We start from the raw sequence: 22,738 nt of genomic DNA on the forward strand, positions 1-22,738 counted from the left end.
CCCACAGGTCTGCTCCTGTGAGGCCTAGCCTGGGAGGGGCTTTGGGAAAGAAGATGAGAGGAACAGCAAAAATCCCTTCACATCTTCCTTCCCAGTGTACGCTGGGCCACCTCCCCTTGCCAAGGCCTTTACACCACCCCCACCTTCCCCCAAGGCCACATTCCCCATCCACCCCCAGCTGGGTTTCCAGGCCATCTTCACAGTGGTCACTGGTCAGGGAACCTGCCTGTTTATTCTCCAGCCAGTGGTGTTGCTCAGCCGTCCCCATGGCAACAGCCCTGGGAGTCCTGCCCCCTCCCAGGGAATTGCCCAGAACCTGTCCCTGCCCTCTTCCAGCCTCTGCTGGAAGCCGGACAGGGAGGGAGAGAGGCCGAAGGCAGGGCTGGGAGGGAGGCACAGGCAGGCTGAGGATGCCTGGGCTGTGCGGCAGGAACCGCCCTCTGCGCGTCATCCTGGGTCCTGCGGGTGGACCAGAGGCCAGCCCTGGCTGCAGCGAGCCCCACCCGTGGGGTGGGGAGGCTGCCTCGCCGAGGCTGGAGCTAGGCCCGGCCTACTCCCGGGCCTGGCTCAGCTGCGTCTGGTGCCAGCTGGCCCTGCCCTCTTGCTGGGCCTCCTAGAGACCACCCTCCACAGCCACTCAGGGCCAGGGGCTACCTGCCAAGCCCACGGCTGCCCCACCCCAACTGTCCTCTGGGCCTACACCCCTGCCAAGCCCCAACTGCGGCTCCAGCTGCCGCCGCCAACTGTCTCCCCATCTCCATTCCAAACGCTCACCCCCAACCGTCCTTCCAAGGGCCACTGCCAACTGCCAGCCCTTCCTTCCTGAGCCCACTCCTGCCACCCACGTCCTGGGACCAGGCCTCTGCTTCCCAGACCTTCCCTCCAGGACACAGGCTGGGCTACACTTGCCCTGTGCCTGGGCAGGGGCCGGTGTCAGAGGACAGGGGCAGAAAGCTGGAGAAGGGGGTGGGGGTCTGGCAGACAGAGGGGGTGGGGAGGGAGCAGGGCAGAACCACTGTCCTTGGTGCCAGCTGCATGACCAGGCCAGCACCCGGAGGGACGGCAGCCAGGGCCTGGCCTGGGCAGGCCCCAGGGGCTGTGGGGTGGAGCTGGGCCCTGTACTCTGAGGGTCTGTGAACAGTTCAGCCTGACCAGCGACCTTGGCCTGATCTGGCAATGATCAGGGCATTTTGCCTCCCTCCCCGACCAGGCCTCTCTCTGGAGGCCAGCAGCCTTCCACAGCCCCAGGTGGGCCCAGCTCCTGGGTCTCAGCTGTCTGAGGCCAGCCTGAGCTTGGAGGGGTGGCCCTGGCCTCCCTCCTTTGTTGCCACCCCAGGACACTGGGCCAGCCCGGGTCCCTGTGTCATCTGACCCCTGGCTACTGGTATGGTCCAAGCCTTTGCCTTGCTGCCCCCTCTTCCTATCTCACTTCTCTTTCCCTATTCATCCCTGGTCCCTGTGGAGGCCTCGTGTCCTCTAGGGGAGCCTCCCTGATCCCACCTTGCCTCATCCACAGCCCCTGCTCCCCCTGGCACACAGCAGCCACCCTATCCGAGCTGTTCCTTGCCTTGCCAAGCCAGGAGACTCTGCTGCCCATCACAGGTGCAGGCCTGGGGCTGTAATTCCATCTCAGGCGGGCTCTGGAAACTGGGAGGCCCGGGGGACCAGCCAGTCAGCGCTGGAGCAGGGCAAGGGGGCCGGGGCCTCTGTCCCCGCTGAGGAGCGCAGCTGCTCCCTGGGGCCTCAGCGCTGAGGCTCGCGTTGCACAGCCCGGTGATTGCTGCAGATACCACCACAGGTGAAAGGGACACCAGCTCTGCCCTGTGTCCCATCCAGGAGTTGCCGGGCCAGGGCACAGTGGGAGGTACTGGGGGACGATGTCAGCCAGGGCCTGACCAAGTCCAGTCCCGGGAGAAAAGGGGAATCGTGTTTGCTGAGCACCGGCCAGTGGGAAGTGGCTGGGCAGGGCTTGCGGGGGCCACCTGGCTGGCCTCCTGTGCTAGACCTGGAGAGGGAGGAAAAGGAGGCGACTGCGGCCCCCAGAGGCCTGCCGGATGAGGGACTCTGTCCTGCCCAGATGGGGAACAGGCCCCTCCCCTCCCACCAGGGGAGGGTCTTCTCCGGCCCTTCAGTGAGCAGAAGAGGCTCCAACAGTGTCAATGCCAGCCTGCTGCCTCGACCTTGTTTGTTCATTCACTCCCTCACTTGTTCAGCAACGCTCTTGGAGCATATGGGACGTACCCCATGCCAGGACGTCCGAGCCTGGAGAGCAGGACAAAACCCCTCGTATCCTGAGAGGGAGCCAGGCAACGAACAGGTCAGCCAAGAGGCTGACAAGGGCACTTCCAATGGCAGAAGGGACCTGGGAAGAGGGCTTCTGGGAGAAATGGGTGATGCTAGGACTGGGGCAGGGATAGTGCAGGTGGGATGGAAGGCTCAGGAAACAAAACGATGGGGCCAGGACTGAGGGACGTGGGAGCTGACAGGAGAGATGGCCAGAGCCGGAGCCATCTGAGCATCAAAATAACGTGGTGCTGGATTATAAGTGTGAAGCAAAGACCCACGTGTGCGCCAGTGTAGACACGACAATGAACTAAACTCAAGACAGAGCTGCCTTCTGGGACTCCAAGTGACGTGTGCAGGTTCTGCCCTCCGGGAGAAAGAGCTGGAGTGTGGGCTGTGCTGAGGGACTGTCCTCTGAAGGAGAGGCAGAGGGAAAGTGAGGACGACACCTGGTGGGCGGCATCTTAGCCAAGTGACCATGGTCAGCGTCACAAGGGGTGTCATGGGGTGTCGGGCACCACCAACGTGATGTGATGAGAGGGACACCACACCCCTGCTGTGTTCTCCCCCAAAACTCATAGCCCTGGTCTAATCATGAGAAAATACATCAGATAAATCCAAATTGAGGGACATTCTACAGAATGCCTGACCGGTCCTCCTCAAAACTGTCACGGTCACGAAAAACAAGGAAGTCTGAGGAACTGTCCCATCCCCGAGGACCCAAGGAGATGTGACAACTCCATCAATGGGATAGAGTGGGACCTGGGTGGGACCTTGGAACAGAGGAAGGATGTTAGTGGAAAAACTGGAAAAGTCCAATAGAGTCTAGACTGCATTTTCTTTCTTTCTTTTTTTTTTTTTTTTTGAGGAAGATTAGCCCTGAGCTAACATCTGCTGCCAATCCTCTTCTTTTTGCTAAGGAAGACTGGCCCTGAGCTAACATCCATGCCCATCTTCCTCTACTTTATATGTGAGACACCTACCACAGCATGGCTGCCAAGCAGTGCCTGGGATCTGAACCAGTGAACCCCGGGCCACCAAGAAGCAGGACATGTGCACTTAAGCACTGCGCCAGCAAGCCAGTCCCTGGACTGCATTTAAGAGAGGTGTAGCAACAGGGGCTTCTTGGTGTCAATAGACAGGCCACAGTGATGCAGGATGACAGCACGGGAGGAAACTGAAGCCAGGGGAGGGGTACCCAGGAACTCTCTGTACCTCGAAACATGGCAACCTTTCTGTACATCTAAGATTATTCTACAATGAAAAGTTTATTTTTAAAAAGCAAAAACTTCAAATCCCAAGCAATTAAGTGAACAAAATCTCCTCCTTCAGGGTCATGTTGGGGGTTAAGCAGCCTCTCAAGGTCCATCTCAGCCCAGATGCTCATTTTCAGTTTTAGAATTTGAAGCCACAGGATGCTCTTGGCTCTGCCCACCCTCAAAACACAGGCAGGCCGCAGGGGCCACCAGACCACTGTCCACACATGACCCACGGGCTGTAAACCGTGGACTCGCATGAAGGCTCAACCAGCACTGTGCTGAGCCTCAACCCAACCTCAGCCTGGCCTCCACCTGCACCCGGCCTGTCCCCGAAGGTGAGCCTGGCCCTGTGCTGAGTCTTTGCTCAAGAAAACGAATGCTGCCAAGCCGCAAAATGTGCTTTGTCCCAGCCAAACACTTTCAGTCACTTCCACTCACTCCTTCTGGAATTTTCCATCCCCTATTGCCCTCTTTTTGTCTCTTCTCCCTTTAAAAGCCCCGGTCGTCTGTCTCAGCAGGAGTCGGGTCTGTCTGTACCCCCCGTCTGGCCCTCGCTGCAGTGGGTCTCGCCGCCTTTAGCAAGGGTCGGTACTGTTTCTCAATACAGTCGGCATGAGTCTACGTCTTCGCCTGTGCGTGTGGGGCTGTCTGTGTGTTTGCACACGTGTCTGTGTGGGTGCACATGGGTCCTGGGGTGTGTCTGCGAATGGTGTCTGTATGTGCCCGTGTGTATGTGTCTGTGTGCACCTGTTCAGAGGTGGCCATATGTGTGCAGGCGTGTCTGTGAGTGTGTGACATTTCATGCCCTTTCCTCCCTCCCAGCTGAACAAACACACGCCCGTGAGCTAGGCCCAGTTCTGGACACTGGGCAGGAGATGGTCCTGCACAAGCCTCAGGAATGAAGGCCAGCCTCACCTCTAGATAGGGAGGTGGAGGGGCGTGGCTGTGGAAATGGAGGGACAAGGACAGAGCGGTCAGCTGGAGCCGGGCAGGGGTAATCCTTGGGGAGATGATTTAAAGGCCTGCCGGGGCCGTGGGGATGAGCCCGGCTCCAACTGTTGCTAAGTGTGGGCTTCTGGGTTTGTCCACAGGCCACAGTGCTGTGGAACGGGAGACAGACTTGATCTGATAACGACACAGAGTGACTTTTCGGGTGCAGAGCCAATGTGCCCTGGTGGGAGCAAACATGGGACACGAGGGGAAGCACAGGGGGTGCCTGCCTGTTCTCGGGACAGGAAGTCGGAGTGGTTGTGAGTGTGGAAGCCACGCAGGTGCTGCCACCCAGGTTTGAGGAGAGAGGTCAGGGCTGCAGGTTCAGCACGGGGCCGGGGAGGCCTCCAAGGGAGTGGAGCAGGCTGGGGTCCCTGTGACAAAGGGGAAGTCCCTTCCCGGTGATCACTGGGGCAGACTGCCCCCGTCCCAGTATGGCTGGGGTCAGGAGAGGTCGTGTGGCAGCAGGGTGACCCCAGGGTACTTCTCCCTCTTGCTCCCTGGGGGTTTCAGATGTCACTTGGGCAAGGCCAGGTCAGAGACCCCTCCCCAGGGTGCCTGGGCCCAGGGCAGCTCCACAAGCTGTGTCTGGAGGAAACGGTGCCTCAGTCGCCCTGATCCAGACTTCCAGTTGGCCCAGGACTCCCTTCTCCAGCCATCCTTAACCGCAGACCTCAACATCCCCTCCAAGACCCCCCCACCATGATTGAGGGCTGGGACACCAGCGTCTGTTGTCTGGGGCTCAGGGCCCCCGTTAGGGACCCCTGGAGGTTCTCAGGACCTCCAGTCCTGCCCAGGTGGGACCACCCCTGATGGACACTCCCTCTCCCCTACAGCTCCAGGATGAAGCTAGCCCCGAGTGCTAGCTGGTGACGCTGCCTTCCACGGAGGCCCCACCCAGCACAGTCTGAAGGGAGAAGGGAGCATCTGGAACGAAGCAGAATAGTGCCTCCTACCCCCACCGTTGGCGGGGCAGGCCTCCCTCATTCCTGCCTTCCACTCTGCTTGGGAGCCTGGGCCCACCTCCCTCACCACCCATCGTTTGAGCTGCACCTGTGGCTGGTCTCATGACACACGGATTCCAAGCCTGCACACCCTGCTTTGGACAGGAGATTGCCTGCTGAGTGGGCACCCACACCTGCACTCAGACCCTGCCTACCACCAGTCTCCCACGCCCACGGCCCAGCCTGCCAGTGCCCAAACACTGCTGGTTCTTCACCATCCCAGGGCCTTTGCACCTGCTGTTCTTGCAACCTGGAATGCCTGTCCTGTTCCTACCTACCTGGCAGTTCTCAGCCATCCCTGAGGACTCACTCTCAACCCAGGCCCCCAGCCTGCCAAGACACAGTCTCCCCTCCTGATCCAGGAGAGAGAGGACCCCGCCCAGACTCTGGCCTAACACCTGTGCTTTTTGTCTGTCCTTCACCCTCTCCTGGTGCACCACGTGGCAGGGCCATATCTGATTCCCTTTGTGGCCTAGGTCCTGAGGGCTCTGGGCCAGCCTGGCCAGGATTGGGATCCCCACCAGCTGTGTGGTTTGGTAAGTCACTTACTTCTCAGAGCAGCGGTCTGCACCTAAAGACCTTCCTGACGGAGCCAAGGGGGCTGAGCAGGACGGCCTGACACAAAAGCCACCCCAGAAGGCACTGCCTTTCTTGTTGGCATTATTGGCATGAGGGCAGTTTAACAAACACCAGTGCAGGGCGGACGCGTGGAGGTACAGGGCCCGGTGGGGGAGCTGAGAGCAGCTCTGTGGCTTTCTGCCACAGTTTCGAGTCTTGGATGTCCTGTGGGCACCTCCTTCCTGTTGGGATTTGGGCTGGAGTCATCCTGGGATGCTGCTGGGAGTCCCAGGGCTGGCAGACCCCAGGCAGTGGCCATGTTGGAGGACAGCGGCTTGCCTGATGCTAGGAACTGGGCAACTGCGCATGACTGGGCAGGTGCCGGGCAGCGAGCAAGAGTTGGGGGCAGATATTCCTCCTCTGCACCCCCCACGATAGGCTCAGGTAGGGTCAGAAGGAAAACCCGCGGTGAGGGGCTGGAGGGGGCTTGGGACCTTGGCCAACGCCTCGGGGGAAGGGGATGCCCTGCCCCGGGGGAAGCCTGGTTCGAGCCCCTCTGCCTCACAGCCCCCAGACCCAGCCAGGGTCCAGGGCTGCTCAGAGCCCCCTTCCCTTGGAGCCATGCCTGGAGGCTCTGCTGTCTAGGAGTGGTTGTGGAGCACCAAGAAACAGGTCTCCAGCTCAGCGGCCACAGCTGCGTGGGGCTCTCGTCCCTCCTCCCCTGGGGGGTCCCGGTGCCGGGGTGGTTTTGAGAACTAGAGACTGGAGGCCTTATCAGACCACAGGTTTTCCTGAGGAAGGAAGGGTGGGTGTGGGCCTCCGGGATGGGGCGCCTCCTCTGGGCGTGCCTGGCCTGGTGGAGGGTGCACACACATGTTGCCCATCCCTCCTGGCAGGAGGACAGCCTCTCCCTGGGAGACCCCAGCCCAAGGCCCAGCCCCTCCAAGGACAAACAGACCCAAAAGACCAGACAGACCCGGTAGGCTAGACTCAAGTTTCAGGAACCTCCAGGAGGTGCACCCTGTGAAATCATGGGCCAATCCCAGCCTTTCTGGGAGAGCGTCCATAGAGCCCCCAGAGGGATGGTGGCTAGTTCCAATGCAACTCCACTCCTAGGGGTGCCCAAGGGAAATCTGGACTCAGGTTCACCAAAACCATGTACAGAATCTTCAAGGCCACCCTATTTGTCACAGCCCCAAACTGGAAAAACCCAGACGCCTGTCAGCAGCGGAGCAGACAAACGCAGCTGGGTCCATCACACAGCGGAACGTGGGACAGCCTCGAGAACCAGCCACCTTCCGCTCTGGGAGCCACTGTGGACGCCTCGCCACGTGTCGTCCAGGCTAGGGCAGAACTGCTTCCACGACAGGCTAAGTGCAGAAACAGGTGGGACCAGTGGAACCAACAGAATCAAACAGTGATAGCCTTTGGGGTGTGGGCCCAAGGAGGCTCCTGGGGCTGACCATGTCCTGTTTTCTTGATCCAGGTGCTGGTGACAAGGTGCATTCAGTTTATAAAAATTCATTAGGCCATATACTTAAGGTATGTGCACTTTTTCTGTATGTGTGTGCTACTTCAATACAAAGTTATACAAAACCCCCCAAAAACCCTCCACTGACCGCACCCCACTAGGGAGGAGTGTTCCCTGGCACCCTCTGCTTCTGTGGAGGGAGTGGACTGACGGGGGCCAGGAATGGGCGGGAAGGGCAGGAGAGGGTAGCCCCAGGGAGAGGCTGTCAGAGAGGGGCTGGGGGCCCTGCCTACTCTGGGGACAGAGGCCAGGAGCAGGGCTCGGGCTAGGCTAATTGCATCAGGACCAGCTCTGCCTTTCTCCAGAGCAGGGCCCAGAGCAGCCAGGCAGGGTCGGGGTCCTGCAGCCTCACAGGTGGGGCCAGGCGGATGTGGAGCCCGCCCTGCTGGAGCCTAGCCGGCTGGCCTTGGAGTGCTGGCGCAGACCCGGGGGACCGCCCGCCGCCTGCTGGGCCAGGGGTGCCTCCCACCCTCCTCCCTCTTGCTGCCTGCGGGTGCCTCTACCCCTTCCGCTTCCAGAGGCCCCAGGGCTATTTTTAACTCAGCAGAGCTGCCCTGCTAAAGGTGGACAGAGCCCTGGGGGGGTGCGGAGAGAAGGCACAACAGCTGCCTTCCTGCCCCAACCCCTCCTGGGGTCAATGCTTTCTTGGGTGGGGGACTGGTCATTCTTGACCTTAGAGGGAAAACAGCACTCCACCCCACAAATATAGATGTGCACGGAGGCCACACAGATACCCTGAGATTCAGACGCAAGCCCGGCATGCAGACTCAAACACACGTGCACTCACACATGCACATCCTTGTACACACACACAGTGCCTGGGGACCTCCTCAGAAACCTACCAGATGCACGAGACTCGAGAGACAAATACAGACACACACAGACAGATCTCCACTCAGTCCCTCCTAGACACCTACCCACCTAGAAACACACACACTCAACACACACACACACTCATGGGAAGACACACACAGAGGCCAAGAGACCACCAGCTGGGGTGCAGGGACCACACTTGCGTCACACTCATAGATTGCTGGAGAGGAGGGGCCTGCACCTGGGGTGCTCAGCCCATTGTCTCTGCCCCGAGTATCAGCCCAAGTTTCCCACAGCCCACTTCAGGCTGAACTCTGGGGATCTCAGCACCCTTCCCACCTGAGTTCCCCCACCCGGGGCCTCGCTCTCCCCACAACGAGAGGCAGGCTGGTGGCAGGAGCAGAAGCTGAGCTGAGATGCACCCCTCTTCCCAGACATTCGCGCCCACACACCCTGAGGACAGGAAACCTGGCAGCTCACGAAGAGGTGGCCTCAGAGCCTGCTCATCCCTTTCCCCTTCCTTTTCCCTGCTCCTCACTCCCTTCTCCTCCCCTGGTCTTTGTTCCTTAGAGCAGCGCCCCCCCCACCCCCCACCCCGCCAGGGGAACTAGAGTCTGTCCTGGAAAAATCCCAGGTGTTAGGCTGGGGGCCTCTGTCCCCTGTACCCAGGTCCAGGGGGGAGGAGGGAACTGGGAGAGACAGGGCTCAGGACCCAGCTGTAGGGGGACAGCTGGCTGACTTCCAATTCCTCTCCACCCCCACATCCCCACCTCCATCGCTGGAGGCCCCAGAGGGATGGAGGAGGGCGGGGAGCTGGCCTGGAGGACAGGACATCCTCTTGGCAGGACACAGGACGCCTGGCCGGAGGTTCCCAGCCCCAGTCAAGGCCACAGGGGGAAAAGGTCACTGGGGCCTGGGGCTCGCCAGTTCCAAGATTGGCCTGTGCCTCAACAGCCAGTCCAAGTGACTTCGAACAACGGCTTTGAGAAGGACAGCAGAGCCAGCACCCATGACACAACTCAGGCCCCTACTCCCAGGCTCCACCATGGCCAGCCAGGATGCAGAGTGGCCACACACCCACCGTAGGTGGCACCAGCCCCAGGACCCACCCTCAGGGAGCCCATGGAGTGTGGGAGAGGCCCATAGGCCTGCCACTTGCAACGTGGGGCACCTCTACCTCCACAGCTTTGCCTTCACCTCTCATGATGGGGCCCGCTCCTCCAGGTGGGTCCTGGGGCCCACTGCCCTAGAGGGGGGCCTCAGCCTGGGCCTGGCCCTCCCTTGCCCAGGACAGGAACTTCAGGGACAGTCCAGCTGAGGTGAAGGCCATGGGAACCCCTTGCTCCTGTAGCCCCTTCCCACGGAGAGCAGCAGCAGAGCCTGGTCTGCCCTGAGTGGGCACTGTAGGCTGAGACAGGCTGGCAGTTTGCTCACTGGTCTGGGGGACAAGGGTCTTAGGAGCGCTTGAGGCAGCAGATCAAAGGACTTCCTGTGGTTCCACATCAGCTGCCAGGACCAGGGGGACTCTCCCACCAGGCTCCCTGGGCTTCGCCTATTGGCCAGCGGTGAAGCCAGACCAGAGAACCCCTGCTGTTCTGGGAGACCTGGGGGCCTCCCACTCCTCCCACACCGGTCTCCTGGCTTCAGCCTCAGCCATACAAGTGCTTGCTGGTCATTCGCAGCACATCCTGTCAGTCTGTTCCAGTTACCCGAGCAGGAAGTGACGTCTCATCTAAAACAGCCTCTAACAGTGAATCACCTCAACAAACAGGGTAAGTCTGAATTTGCCTGTCTACCTAAGGTTCAAGTCACCAAAGGGGATGTTAGGCAGAGAGTTACCATATGACCCAGCATTCCGCTCCCAGGTGCCCACCCAAGAGAAATGACACCTCTGCTGAGAAGCCAACCGCCAAAAACCAGCTCTTACAACTCCCAGCCCTCATCTCCTTCCCCATCATGGCCCCTCCTTATGCTTCTCATGGTTCCAGTCAGTCTTTACATCTTTTTATAAGTTGAGCTTTACTGAAGTATAATTTACATATAATGATATTCACCAATTTTAAGCATACAACTTGACGAGCTTCGATAGTCGTATGGTCATGTAACCACACCCACCACCATGCTGTGGAACACTCCCATCACCCAGAAAGCCCTCTCAGCCCCTGGGCACTCATTCTCTCCCCCGGCCCCTGCCCACCATTGATCTGCTTTACGTTACTATAGTTTTGTCTTTTCTTGGATTTCACATAAACATCAAGCAGTATGTGGTCTCTTGTGAACGGCATCATGAACTTAGCATAATGCTTTTGAGATTCATTCTGTACGTATCAGCAGTCCATTGCTCTTTCTACTATGTGGATGGACCTCACTTTGGTCACCGTTCACCAGCTCATGGACATTCAAATGTTTCCAGTTTGGGGACATCATGAATAATGCTGCTGTGGACTTTGGAGGACAACTTTGTGTGAGCGTGTTTTGTTTCTTTGGGAAAATACCGGCGGGTGGGATTGTCGCGTTGTTATACTTCTCGTTTTCTAAATCTTTTCATGCGTTTGTGTTCAGTCTGCCCCATCGGACTGTGTGCTCCCCAAGGGCAGCGGCCTCACTTGTGTTGCTTGTCGCCATGACCAGAGCTCAACTAAGATTCCTTGCCAAGAGTATATTCTCAAGCTATTTGTCCACTGAGTGAATGAATGAATGATGGTGGATTTTGGTGATGCTGATGGGGAAGTGATGACAGAGCTGGAGGCAACAGAGGTGTTGATGGTGACGGAGGGGACTGTGGTTAGGTGACAGTGACAGTGGCTGTTGGCAGTGATGGAGGTGAAAGCTAGAGTCACCTCCCTTGTCCCTCCTGGAGATGTCAGTTACCAAGATTCCAAACTCCCCTGGAAGATGGCCTGTGGGCCCCTCTTTGAATGCTTCCTCCACCTCCTCACCTCAAAGACCTCCAGTCGCCCACTCTGAGTCAGACCTTGGAGCAAGCTGTCACCCACTCTGAAATAACTGTTCCCACCTTCTCCCTCTGTGGGCACACCCCCAGTTTTCCACACAGCCATGACATCTCACCAAGCCCTTAACTCCAGGAACAACTCTCCTTTCTCCCAAACACGTGGACTGCCCCTCTCTCTGGCTTCCTTCTTATCCAGTTCAGATTCTGTATTTTCTCTTGCAAATACCAGAAGTATTAGCATTTCTGTCCTCTTGGGGCATCATCTGGAAGAACTTGGACCACCCACTTTCTCCTTGCCAACACCTAAGCCACTGCTCACTGCTGGGAAATCAGCCTGGGAGGGCTGGTGCCACCAGAAAGTGGGACCTGGAGTGGACCCTCAACACTCCTGGTCCCATGATGCCCCCCAGGGGCCCCTTCTGCACTGCCTGCCCCATATCTCAGAATCCACCGAGATTTGTGCTGGCCCTCGGGCTCCGCTGCCTTCCCTGCCTTCTCTCCAGCACGGCTCACCCTCCCCCATCCATCCTCCACAGAGCAGTGACCTTTCTGAAATGCAAACATGAGTCTGGAACTTTCTTGTTGAGAATCTTTCAGTGGCTTCCTTTCAAACTCCTGGCCCCAGTCTACAAAGCCCTACCTGATCTGCCCCCGCCCTGGCCTCATTCCTGCACCCCTACAGGTTCCAGCCACACTGGCCTTGTTATTCTTCCAAGATGCCAAGCTCCCTTCAGCCCCAGGGCCTCTCCCAGGGTCAGGCCCCCACTCCACAATCCAATTCATGGGCTAATTCTTACCCATCTTTCTGGTCTCAGCTCCTGACCCCTCTCCTGCCCTCTCTCCTCCAGGTTGGTGGCCACTGGTGTTTGTTCCCTGAAAGCCGGCAAGCACCCTGGGGGCAGGGATGGAACAGACCATGCTCAGCCCTGTCCCCAGCCACCAGCACAGCCAGCCCTCCCTTGGTGAATGTCTGTGGAATGAATGGTTCTTGTTGAGCGTGGTGAAATGGGCATTGGAGGGTAGGGCAGTTCAGGCCATCACCAGATGCAGAGAATGCCTGAGGGAGAAAGAACTGCCTTCCTCTGGCCCTCCTGGTGTCCATGGCCAGAGACCAGCCCAGGCCCAGGAGGATGCCATAGCTGAGACAAGGGGCAGCCCACCTGGCATTCGAGACCCAGCCTAAGGGACCCAGGAGACTTTCGCCCCATGCAGGTCCGAAGACACCACCTGGGACTTTCCAGCGGGCTGTGTCCACTGACTGGAGCCTTTGCTGGGGGGCCAGCGTACCCGGGCACTTCCTGCCGGGCCTCGCTCCCCTGGCCCTGCTCCCCACTCCCTGTGGCCCCAGCCCTGCAGCCTGCTCCTTCCTCTCCCGCCCCAGGGGCTTTCCACAAAGCCTGAGACTGCTATTTTTAGCTGAGAGCAGGGAGAGGGACCGATTCCTGGCCCCACTGCCTCCTCTACAGGAGCCTGGCCGAAACTGGGGCTGGGGTTGGGCCCCGAGAGGCGGGGGAAGCAGCCCCCTGGCTGCCATTTCCTTCCTTGCCCCCATTCCCCACCCCATCCTGTGGCCAGGTGGGCACCTTGGCAGCCAAGGTGGCTAGTGCCTGGGGATACCTCGGGGCCTGAGTTCCCTGCCCAGTGGTCAGGGGCTCAAGCCCTCTGGTAGGGTGGGCCCAGGGCTTGGGTGGGCTGTGGCCCACTTCCTGCAGCCACACCCCAGCACTTCAAAGGCTGCTGGCGGCCCTGTGGTCACTCCCGGCTCCCACGCAGCCGGAGGGGTGGAGCGTGCACTAACCCCTGGCAGCTGGGTCCTGCTCCTGGCAGCTTCAAAGCAGCGGGTGGGCAGCTTTGCGGTTAGTGCTGATCCCCAGGGCAGGGTGGGGGACAGGAAGGGGGGATAGCGGGTCTCTCTACTCTGCTGCTTCATCCTCCCATCCACTGCCTTCCTGTGTGGGCTCAGGACAAAAGCCCAGACACTTTCCCGGCCCCCCAGATCCTGTCCTGTCTGTATGCATGTGGGGTCCAGGTGGGGTCTCCCCAGAGCGCAGTCCCTGTTAGAGAAACCACAGGAAGGAAGGCGGGGCACCCCTCCTGGACCCCTCAGGTCCCTGCCAGTGGGAGGCAGACATACTGGCTTCCTTTCCTCTCCCTTTGCCCCCCCCACTTCTCTCCCCACTTTCCTGCCTGAAGCAGCGCTGAAGGGAAGAAGGGCCTGCCGTCTGGGCCCGCCCTGGAGCGGCCCCTGCCCCCCCACTCCAGAGGTGGGCTCCCGGCTGCTGTGGGCTTGACCTCGCGCCAGGCCTCCAGGGACCCGCGGGGCAAGCGGGGTGGGGGAGCGGGAGCCTCAGAGCCCCGCCCCAGAGTTCCGCAGACGCTGAGAACAGAGAGTGCCTGTGCGCCGGCGGGGGAGGGGACTGTCAGGGTCCCCTGGGGTCAGCTCCGGGACAGTTGCCGTTTTTAATCTGCGCAAGAGACTTAGAAGGAGCCGCGAGGGCTGTAACCTAGATCCGCTCAGAGCGAGCTCCGGAGGTGCCCGCCGCGCGGCCCCACAACAGCCGCCTCCCCCAGCTGTGCTCCGCAGGGCAGAGTGGACCCTGGTCGTCGTCGTCGTCCTGTCCTGCGGCCAGAGACCTGAGTTCATGGTGATCCTCCCCAGCGGAGGTCCGCGGGGGCCGTGCAGGGTCCCGCCCACCCTGGGCTGGCCTGCCCCGCCCCCACCTCCAGGTCCCTCCCCTCCTCCCCCTCTTTCGAGTGCCAAGGTCTCCACGGACCTCCGCGAAGCCGTAGGGCCGAGGGTCCCCCAATCTAGGGTCACGAAGGAGTCCCGCTCATGAGCGCGCAGCCCTGACGCCTGGGCCTCAGCGGAACCCAGCTTTCAGCCCCACCTCTTCCTCCCCGCGCAGGTGGGAGATCCGCACCAAAGAAAGCAGGTCTGGGAAGTGCTGGCCTCAGGCCCTCCGGCCCCGCGGGCTCCCCACCCGGGACGGTGACTCTTCGCTGCTAGCGAACCCGGGCCTCGCCAACCCTCTCTACTCGCGCCCTAGGCTGTCTCCCCTTCTCGAGGCGCAAGGAGGGCTCGGCTCCCGGACCCCCACACCACCGCACGGCTCTCCAGCTCATGAGGGGTGCTGGGAGGGGCTGCGCAGGAACGCGCCCGCGCCCCGGAGACACGCCGCAGCCCCTCCGAGCGAAGCCTCGAGCCACAGGCGGGGCAGCAGGAGGGTGTCTTGGGTCACCCAGCCGTTCTCCAAGGGCCGCCGTGCAGACTGCCCCTTGGCGACAGCTTCCACCTTCCGCGCGGCCTCACCACCTTGTGAGAAATGTCGCCAGTTCCACGATCTGCAGGAACCAGAAAAGCAACCTCTGTGCCCTCCGGGGACCTCGGGCCCCCAGTGCAGTCAGAGTCCCCACCGGCGGCTCCTACCGGGAAATGCGGGGCTCCGGTTATGCCTTTTTCCCGCCCCCACACTGAGTTTCGGGGTCTCACGCTAGCCATGCAAAACGCGGCGGATCCCCCAAGCCCGAGACGCGACTCTCAGGCCGAGGGTCTCCCATCCTTTCCATTCACCCCACCACCCCGTCCTCTTAATCTCCCCTCCCCCAAAGCAGGGCTGGCTGGCTGAGATCCAGGCCGCAGTTTCTGTCTGGCCATCACGAAGGCCCGGGGAGAGGGTCCCACGGGTGAGGGGTCCCCGAGGGGCAGCGAGGAAGAGCGGCGTGGATCGCGCGACCTGCGGAATGGCTCCTGGTGCCGGGCCGTCTGCGGGCCAGGATCAGTCAACATTCGCTAACCTTAGACACACAGAGGCTGACAAATACGAAGAGCACTGGGTTGCCCTGCGTTGCTGCAGACAAACTCGCTCACAGGACTCACAGATCGGCACAAGCTTTTGAAAAAGCAATCTGGCCAGATCTCCTGGCCTGGAGAACACAGGCCCCCTTTGACTCAGGCCGGTGCTGTTAGGAATCTAGTGTGTAGGGAAAGGCACCTAGAGGCAAGGGTCCTTGGACAGGGTGCTCATGGCAGCCACGGTTGCAGAGGGGAAAGGGCTGGAACCTTTGCATCCACTGGTGAGGGCTTGCAGGCGCCATTGTGCCTGCACATGGGGAGGAGTGTGCATGCAGCGATGCTAATGAGAAAAACAAGCTGCCATACCCACTTATGTAAGAACAAATAATATGATAGCCACCCTGGACGGTATGTTGCACATGTTTGTAGGCAAATGGAGAAACGTGTGAAAGGACACATCCAGGTTAATCTCTCTGGAAACCAGAGAGGGGTGTAGAAAGGACAGTTAACTCTTCTACATCCTGTCTGATTGCAGTAAGCTTGTGTTACATTTTGAATAACGTAACAATAGTTGAGAACTCACGTGGTATCAAACCCTGTGCTGGGTGTTGTAGTGGTAGAAAGGATGGGGGCTCCCAGTCAGGAGTGACACAGTGACCCTTCAAGTTCATGTATGGGGCCCCAGGGACCATCCCAGGAGCAGAGCCATAGCCTGCACAGCTCCAGGGGGCACTGGAGGGGTTCACCCACCGGAGTCTGCAGAAATGATGCAGACTGTGCACGACCCAGAGGGACTGAGCCCCAGGGAACTTGGCCCCATCAGACCGGCCAGCAGGGCTCTTGACCCCAACCCAGACTTTACCCTGATGGTGGGGGCACAATAGGAGAAGAGACTGAGGGGCTGGCCTTCCAGGGAGGCAGGAAGGAGAGGTCGTGGGCGTGCACCACTTTCCACCAACCCCACCATCCTTGAGGGTGCTGGGTAATTCTGTGATTCCAGATGTTCAGCAGCTGTCTTGGCCATTTCCGCCCAGTCTCTGACCCCGCATCCGCCAGGAAGCGTCCCCTCCTGTCCTCAGGCTCTGAGCCACCCCCACCTTCCCTGCACCCCGTTTCCTTAACAGAGGCATTTGTGCAGACTCAGCTCCCTCTCCCGCCAGGGTGGCTTCAGCCTTCCCAAGGCCTGGGCACTACTCCCAGCGCCCTGGGCTGCTGTGGTTGGCTCACACTGCTGCCTGGCTGGACACCCTCTGCCAGGGGCTCTGATCCTGGCCCCCGCCCCTCCAGCCTCTGGGACTGGTTTTCTGTCTCTCCATTCCTTCTCCAAGGTTGGCTCTGCTGGCTCCCAAAGCATAAATCAGGGCCTCCAGGGGGGCTGACCACTGCCTCGGTGGGGGAGGGTGGAAGCCCTGTGGGGCAAAGGCCAGAGGTCATAGAGCCCAGCAGGCTCTGTGGGGGTGGGGTGCATGCTCAGATGTCTGCCTGGAGGACCCTGCGGGGTGAGGGGGGTTGCCTCCTCAAACGGAGAACTGATAATTGGGGACACAACCTCACCTTCCCTGAGCAGGTGGGGGTGGGGCACAAGAGGTCACTGCTGCTGCAGCTGGTCCAGTTTGGTGGGCTATTCTAGAGAGGGGACAGCGGGAGGAGGGTTCCCTTCCTGTCATATGCTTTCCTGTCTCAACAGAGCTGGTGGTTCTGGGGCACTGGGGCTTCCATGGGCTGGGGGCAGGGCTGGTAGGGTCAGGGGTCAGGCTAGACACAGGGGAAGGCCCCAAGGGTCCAGCAGCTCCAGCCCACTGACCTCTGCCCCTCTGAATCCGGTCTCTGGCTCCCCCACCTCCTCCAAGCTTCCTGCTTTTCCGGGGAAGCCAAGGGCAGGTGGGACTGGCTGAAGGAAAGCCTACTTCCAAACATGAGTCTCAGAGCTGACCAAGCTAGGAGACTGCCCCCAGGATGGCTCCTCTAAGCCCCATCTTTCCCTGGGGCATCAAAACAAAATGTGGCATGTCCAACATACTGTGTGGACAATCTTCCAGGACACCCCCTCTCATCTATTGTGTCTGCCTGGATGCAGGCTGAGGACACAATGAGGCCCTCTGCCCTGTTGTTGGGGGTTACTCCTAGGGTCTCACAAAATGAGCCTGGAGCCTCTGGGTCTGTACTCCTCCTCCCCGGGCCAGGATAAAGAGCATCAGAGTTTATGAAAGCGGTTCCTGGGAAGGAAATGCCCCCACCCTCCCCCAAGGTTTCCGTCTCCACCCCTAACAAGAGGGCCAGGGTGCATATTTCAGGAGGACAAGGACCACCAATCCCCATGGGCAACTCTGCCCATTCCATGACCCCAGGGTTTGGTACCCAAGGGGATCCCTCCTGGGGCAGTCCCCATGCCACCCAGGACTCAGTGATGAGGTAAGGTGGCTGCAGGGCAGAAGGAACAGGAGGGCCCTGCCCAGGTGCACCAGTGGACCCAGAGACACTCCCTTGGTCCTCAGGACCTGACCAATGAGCTGAGCAGCCCAATCTGGGATAAGAGCTGGATAATAATCAGGAAAATTTGGATCTCAGCTGGCTGCGGGGAGAGGTACCAGGGGTCATGACAGACTTAGCAAAAAACAACAAACAAACCTAAAAAGAGGATATCCAGTTAGAGTTGAATTTCAGATAAACAATCTCAATATAAGTATGTCCCATGCAATATTTATGACATACTTATACTCAAAAAGTATTTTTGTGTTTATCTGAAATCCAGATTTAACTGGCTGTTTTGTATTTTATCTGGAAACCCTGGTTGGGGGGATATTCACCCCTCCCAACTCACTCACTCTCCCAGTTGATCCCTCCGGCCCTCCAACCCCCAAGGTCAGCAACAGTCCTCAGCTCTGTTTCCCTATCCTGGTGGGGGCTGACTGGGCCAGCAGTGCTCCCGACCCAGACACAGAGCAGGAGAGCAGAAAGGGCTTGCTCAGGCCTGGAACCCCCTCCCCAGAAAGCTGGGGTCTCTGAGGCAGGCCTGGCTCTTGGGCTCTGAGGGTCTGGCTGGGTTTGCCAAATCCTGTTTCAGGTCCAGGCAACTGTTGAAGAGCCCCGGAGCCTAGCTCTTTCCCGACGCCCCCTGGTGGCCGCCAACGCTGCCTGCTTTGCCTTCAGGTGGGCTCGCTCTCTCTGGCGCAGGAGAAAAAGGGGAACCCACCAGAGCCCTCCAGAAAAGAGGAAGGCACAGCTTTCGGAGCGGTTTGAGGGGGAGGAAGGCTCTCCTAGGGCTGAAAATGAGGAAGGCTGGCTAAGCAGGACCCCCACCTGGAGAAGGTCATCACCTCTGCCAGCGCTGGTGGAAAGAGGATCCAGAACAGGAGGGGGTTTCCAGCCTGTGCTCACCCCCTTTCCTGGAAAGGAAGGGAGGGGGTTCAGGCTAGAGCAGACACTGCCTCTCTGCCGCAGCAGCAGTCCCACCCGCAGCCTCTGTCGCTCCCCTAGGGTGACACTGAGCTGGATTTCCTGGGCTCCTCCCTTGCTCTCTCACACAGCCTGACCCTGGAGCTGCTTCCTCCTCCCCCTGGCTCCCTTTCCCACCAGTGTGGGTACCTCGGGAGGTGGGGGAGGGCCCCACAGCAAGCTTGGCTCAGGGCTGTGGGGAGCCTTGCATTTTTCCCAGTGAGACCCCAGTCTCCACCTAGGAAGAGATTAAGGCTGTCCATTTCCGGTTTGTCCGTCCATCTTCAGTTTAAGGAGGTGGGGGGTGGGTGCTGTTCAAGGGGCGAGTGGGGTGGGCTTGGGTGTGGGTGGCAGGTGAGTGAAGCAGGGCCAGGGGAGGATGCAGGAGAAGGAGGGTCTGGGGAGGGTGTGGCAGCCGTGGGATCCTAAGACTTTTGAACCCGGGGCGGGGCAGAACTTAAGGTCCATCACTCCTGGGAACCCTTTGTGAGCCCATCATGGGGTGTCGCCTCTTCCCCCAGCAACAGTGACTCACAAAGCAGGCTGGTGCCGGGCAGATGTCCCCTCCCCTGGGCCCTGGAAGGCCCAGGTCACAAAGGCCATCAGGGTCAAGCCCTGAGGAGGCATGTCCCAAGACAGCCCTGTGCGCGCTCACCCCTGCAGCCGCCCCCCCAGGCCGGGCCTGGGTCTCCCGCCGCGACCCCAGGCCGGTGACTGGGCGTTAGGGCTCGCGCTGAGCGCCGGGTAGCCTCGACGCCCATGTGCGTGGTTTGCTTCGTGAAGGCGCTGGTGCACGTGTTCAAGATCTACCTGACCGCCAACTACACCTACAACTTCCGCAGCTGGCCAGTGGACTTCCGCTGGGATGACGTGCGCACCGCAGGCGGAGGCGGCAGCGGTCACCGCGCGCTGACGTGCGCGGCGGCCGCGGCGGGCGTATGGCTGCTGCAGGGCACGGCGCTTGGCCGGGACGCGCCGGGGCGTCCGCTGCGCGGGTCGCGCAGCCAGGCGCAGTGCCTCCTGCAGCAGATCCGCGAGCTGCCGGGCCAACTCGCTAGCTACGCGCTGGCCCACTCATTGGGCCGCTGGCTCGTGTACCCCGGCTCCATGTTCCTGATGACGCGCGCGCTGCTGCCGCTGCTGCAGCAGGGCCAAGAGCGCCTCGTGGAGCGCTACCGTGGCCGGCGTGCCAAGCTGGTGGCCCGTGACGGCAACGAGATCGACACCATGTTCATGGATCGCCGCCAACACCCGGGCAGCCACGGCCGCGGCCTGCGCCTAGTCATCTGCTGTGAAGGCAACGCCGGCTTCTACGAGATGGGCTGCCTGTCCGCGCCACTGGAGGCCGGCTACTCCGTGCTGGGCTGGAACCACCCGGGCTTCGGGGGCAGCACGGGCGCGCCGTTCCCACCGCACGACGCCAACGCCGTGGACGTGGTGGTCAAGTACGCGCTGCATCGCCTGCACTTCCCGCCTGCGCACGTAGTGGTCTACGGCTGGTCCATCGGGGGCTTCACGGCCACCTGGGCCACCATGACATACCCAGAGCTGGGTGCGCTGGTGCTTGACGCCACCTTCGACGACCTCGTGCCGCTGGCCCTGAAGGTCATGCCCCATAGCTGGAAGGGACTGGTGGTGCGCACCGTGCGGGAGCACTTCAACCTCAATGTGGCCGAGCAGCTGTGCCGCTACCCTGGGCCGGTGCTGCTGCTTCGACGCACGCAGGACGACGTGGTCAGCACCTCGGGCCACCTGCGCCCCCTGCCGTCCGGCGACGTGGAGGGCAACCGCGGCAACGAGTTGCTGCTGCGCTTGCTGCAGCACCGCTACCCCAGCGTGATGGTGCGCGAGGGCCTCGCCGTGGTGACCCGCTGGCTGCGCGTCGGCAGCCTGGCTCAGGAGGCCGCCTTCTACGCGCGCTACCGCGTGGATGACGAATGGTGCCTGGCTTTGCTGCGCTCCTACCGCGCGCGCTGCGAGGACGAGCAGGAGGATGAGGAGGCCTGGGGGCCCCACGGCCTCGCCTTCCCCTGGCTAGTGGGCCAGGGCTTGAGCCCGCGGCGGCGCCGGCAGCTCGCGCTGTTCCTGGCGCGCAAACACCTCAAAAACGTGGAGGCGACTCACTGCAGTCCGCTGGAACCGGAGGACTTCCAGTTGCCCTGGAGGTTGTAGCCTGAGCCCCTGTGGCAGCTGGCGTGTTCGCGCATTCGTGCACCTTCAGAGCCTTGGTCCATTCCCTCCCCACACCTCAAAGCAGTAAAGCTGGCCCGCTTGGGGATCCCGACTTGGTGTTCTGGGGGAAAGTGGGGCAGTACATAAGGACCTGGTGCTCTCCCTCACTGGGGCCTTCCCTCCTCTTTTTTGTCTCTTTCTCCCTCAAACACTGTGGACGTCCCCATCTGCTCTCAGCTCCTAAAAGGGAATGCAAAGATTAACCAGACCCAGTTTATGGTAATGCTGTGTGATGGGCGCCTTGATCACCTCCAAAGAATGGTGGGAATACAGGTTGTGAGACCCCAGGAGGTGCTCTGCACCTGGCCTGGGTTGCAGGATGTCTCTGGGAAAGATGAGTGTTGAAGGGTCTGCACAAGTCGCCCCAGGCTATGAAAGCACATTGGCGCTGGAGGGCTGTAAACCAGGTCTTGGCAGCTGGACCTTCCCAGGACTGTGATGCTGCTGCTCCATAGGGTCCCCTCCCCACCTCCACACTCCTGGCTTCTAGAGGAAGGGGTTCACTGTGGGACCATAGACTGAGTAGCAGGTATACACAGTGGCATGTCTAAGTGGGGCTACAGACACACCTGCACCAACCACTCATTGCTGGGTGTCCCCTTGAGCCCCACTTGGGCTAGGCTCTGTTCCTGGCTCAGAGATGCAATGCAGAATGAGAGACGAGCCCTCTGCTCACTACTATGTGTAATGCAATTGCTTCCTTACCATCTGCCATGAATTGCATGAAGCAGGGACTACTGGCTGTCTCCAGCCTCTGGGGACAGAGGCTGGCTAAGGTGGGTTGAGCAAGAAGCTCTGGAAAAACTGAAAGAAGGCAAGTGGAACAGACAATAATTGACAGCATGGGGGCAGAACATGGCCATGATGCACCTGGGCCAAAGCAAGCAGAGATAGGTACCTAAGGTGACCTAAAGTACTAGGAAGACGCCTGTGGCGAGCAGGTGAGCTTTGAGCTGAGACAGGAAGACGAGTTAGCCAGGTTAAGGAAGGGGCTTCCATGCCTAGGGTGAGGGCTTGGCTGGGAGTGGGGAGTGCAGTCCAAAAGGTCAGATCCTAAAGGATTGAATACCATTTAAGGATTTGCTTCCAGGGACAATTAGGGGCCAAAGAAGAGAAGTTGTGGGACTTGTTTAGCGGGATGGGGTTGCCTAGTGGTTACACACCTCTCTTGGGAAGTCCAGCAAACTCTTGTTCCAGAGTCTGCTGGAAGCCCCTCACCTGGCTGAGTGAACTTGGGCAAGCTACTCTAACCTCAGTTTTCCCCTCTGGGAAGTGGGGAGGGCTCCACCTGGCTCACGGGGTTGCTGGGAAAAGGAAGTGAGAGAGCACCAGGGTGCCCAGGGCGGGCCGCAGGCGCGCTCACGCCCAGGGCCCGCGCGGACCGAGACGCCCCCAGCCAAGTGAGGGCAGCGGCGCCCGCAGGACAACAGGACGAATCGCAGTCACGCCTTCTGTTGCGCGAACCCCGTAAAAAAAAAAAAAAAAAAAAAAAAAAAACCTCCATAAAAAAGATGAACTAAAAAACCAAAAAGACTGGGGGAGAGGCTAACCCCAAAGTCAGAGGGTCGGGCCTCGGAGGGGTCTCACCGAGTCTGACCCGCCACGATGCGTGAGCCGCGGCGCTCGCAGGCAGCGGCAATCACCCAAGAGACCTCCCAGCGCCCCAGCACTGGGTTTCCACAGCGCCATGTTGGACGGTCCTCCCACTTCCCATCTTCCCGGTGCTCTGGCGGGCCGTTCTACCTGTGCGTCTCGCTGGTGGCGCCGACCTGGGAGGGATTCCCTCAGAATCCGGCCTCCCTTTCCTGCCGCGTCTGCAGCCTCGGCCAATCAGGTTGGAGTGGCTGAACGTGGACTGGGGAAAACAATGCCCTCATTGGACAACGC

The 22,738-nt window shown here is 60.2% G+C and overlaps 1 protein-coding gene across 3 annotated transcripts; it reads left to right on the plus strand.

The window, feature by feature from the left end:
* Nucleotides 1–5,962: 5,962 nt before the first annotated feature.
* ABHD16B (abhydrolase domain containing 16B) lies at nucleotides 5,963–22,299 on the plus strand. Of its 3 annotated transcripts, XM_070486322.1 has the most exons (4): nucleotides 6,101–6,538; nucleotides 7,288–7,480; nucleotides 7,581–7,636; nucleotides 10,121–22,299. In XM_070486322.1, exon 4 carries the CDS (start codon nucleotides 19,379–19,381, stop codon nucleotides 20,789–20,791), a length of 1,413 nt encoding a protein of 470 aa, XP_070342423.1. In that variant the 5' UTR covers nucleotides 6,101–6,538; nucleotides 7,288–7,480; nucleotides 7,581–7,636; nucleotides 10,121–19,378; the 3' UTR covers nucleotides 20,792–22,299. The 3 variants fall into 3 exon arrangements, with proteins under 3 accessions (XP_070342421.1, XP_070342423.1, XP_070342420.1); XM_070486320.1 differs by lacking the exon at nucleotides 6,101–6,538 and adding an exon at nucleotides 5,963–6,072 and having other exon boundaries at nucleotides 7,581–22,299; XM_070486319.1 differs by having other exon boundaries at nucleotides 7,581–22,299.
* Nucleotides 22,300–22,738: the final 439 nt, after the last annotated feature.

This window comes from Equus asinus, chromosome 15 (assembly GCF_041296235.1).
Source record: "Equus asinus isolate D_3611 breed Donkey chromosome 15, EquAss-T2T_v2, whole genome shotgun sequence".
NCBI lineage: Eukaryota > Metazoa > Chordata > Mammalia > Perissodactyla > Equidae > Equus > Equus asinus.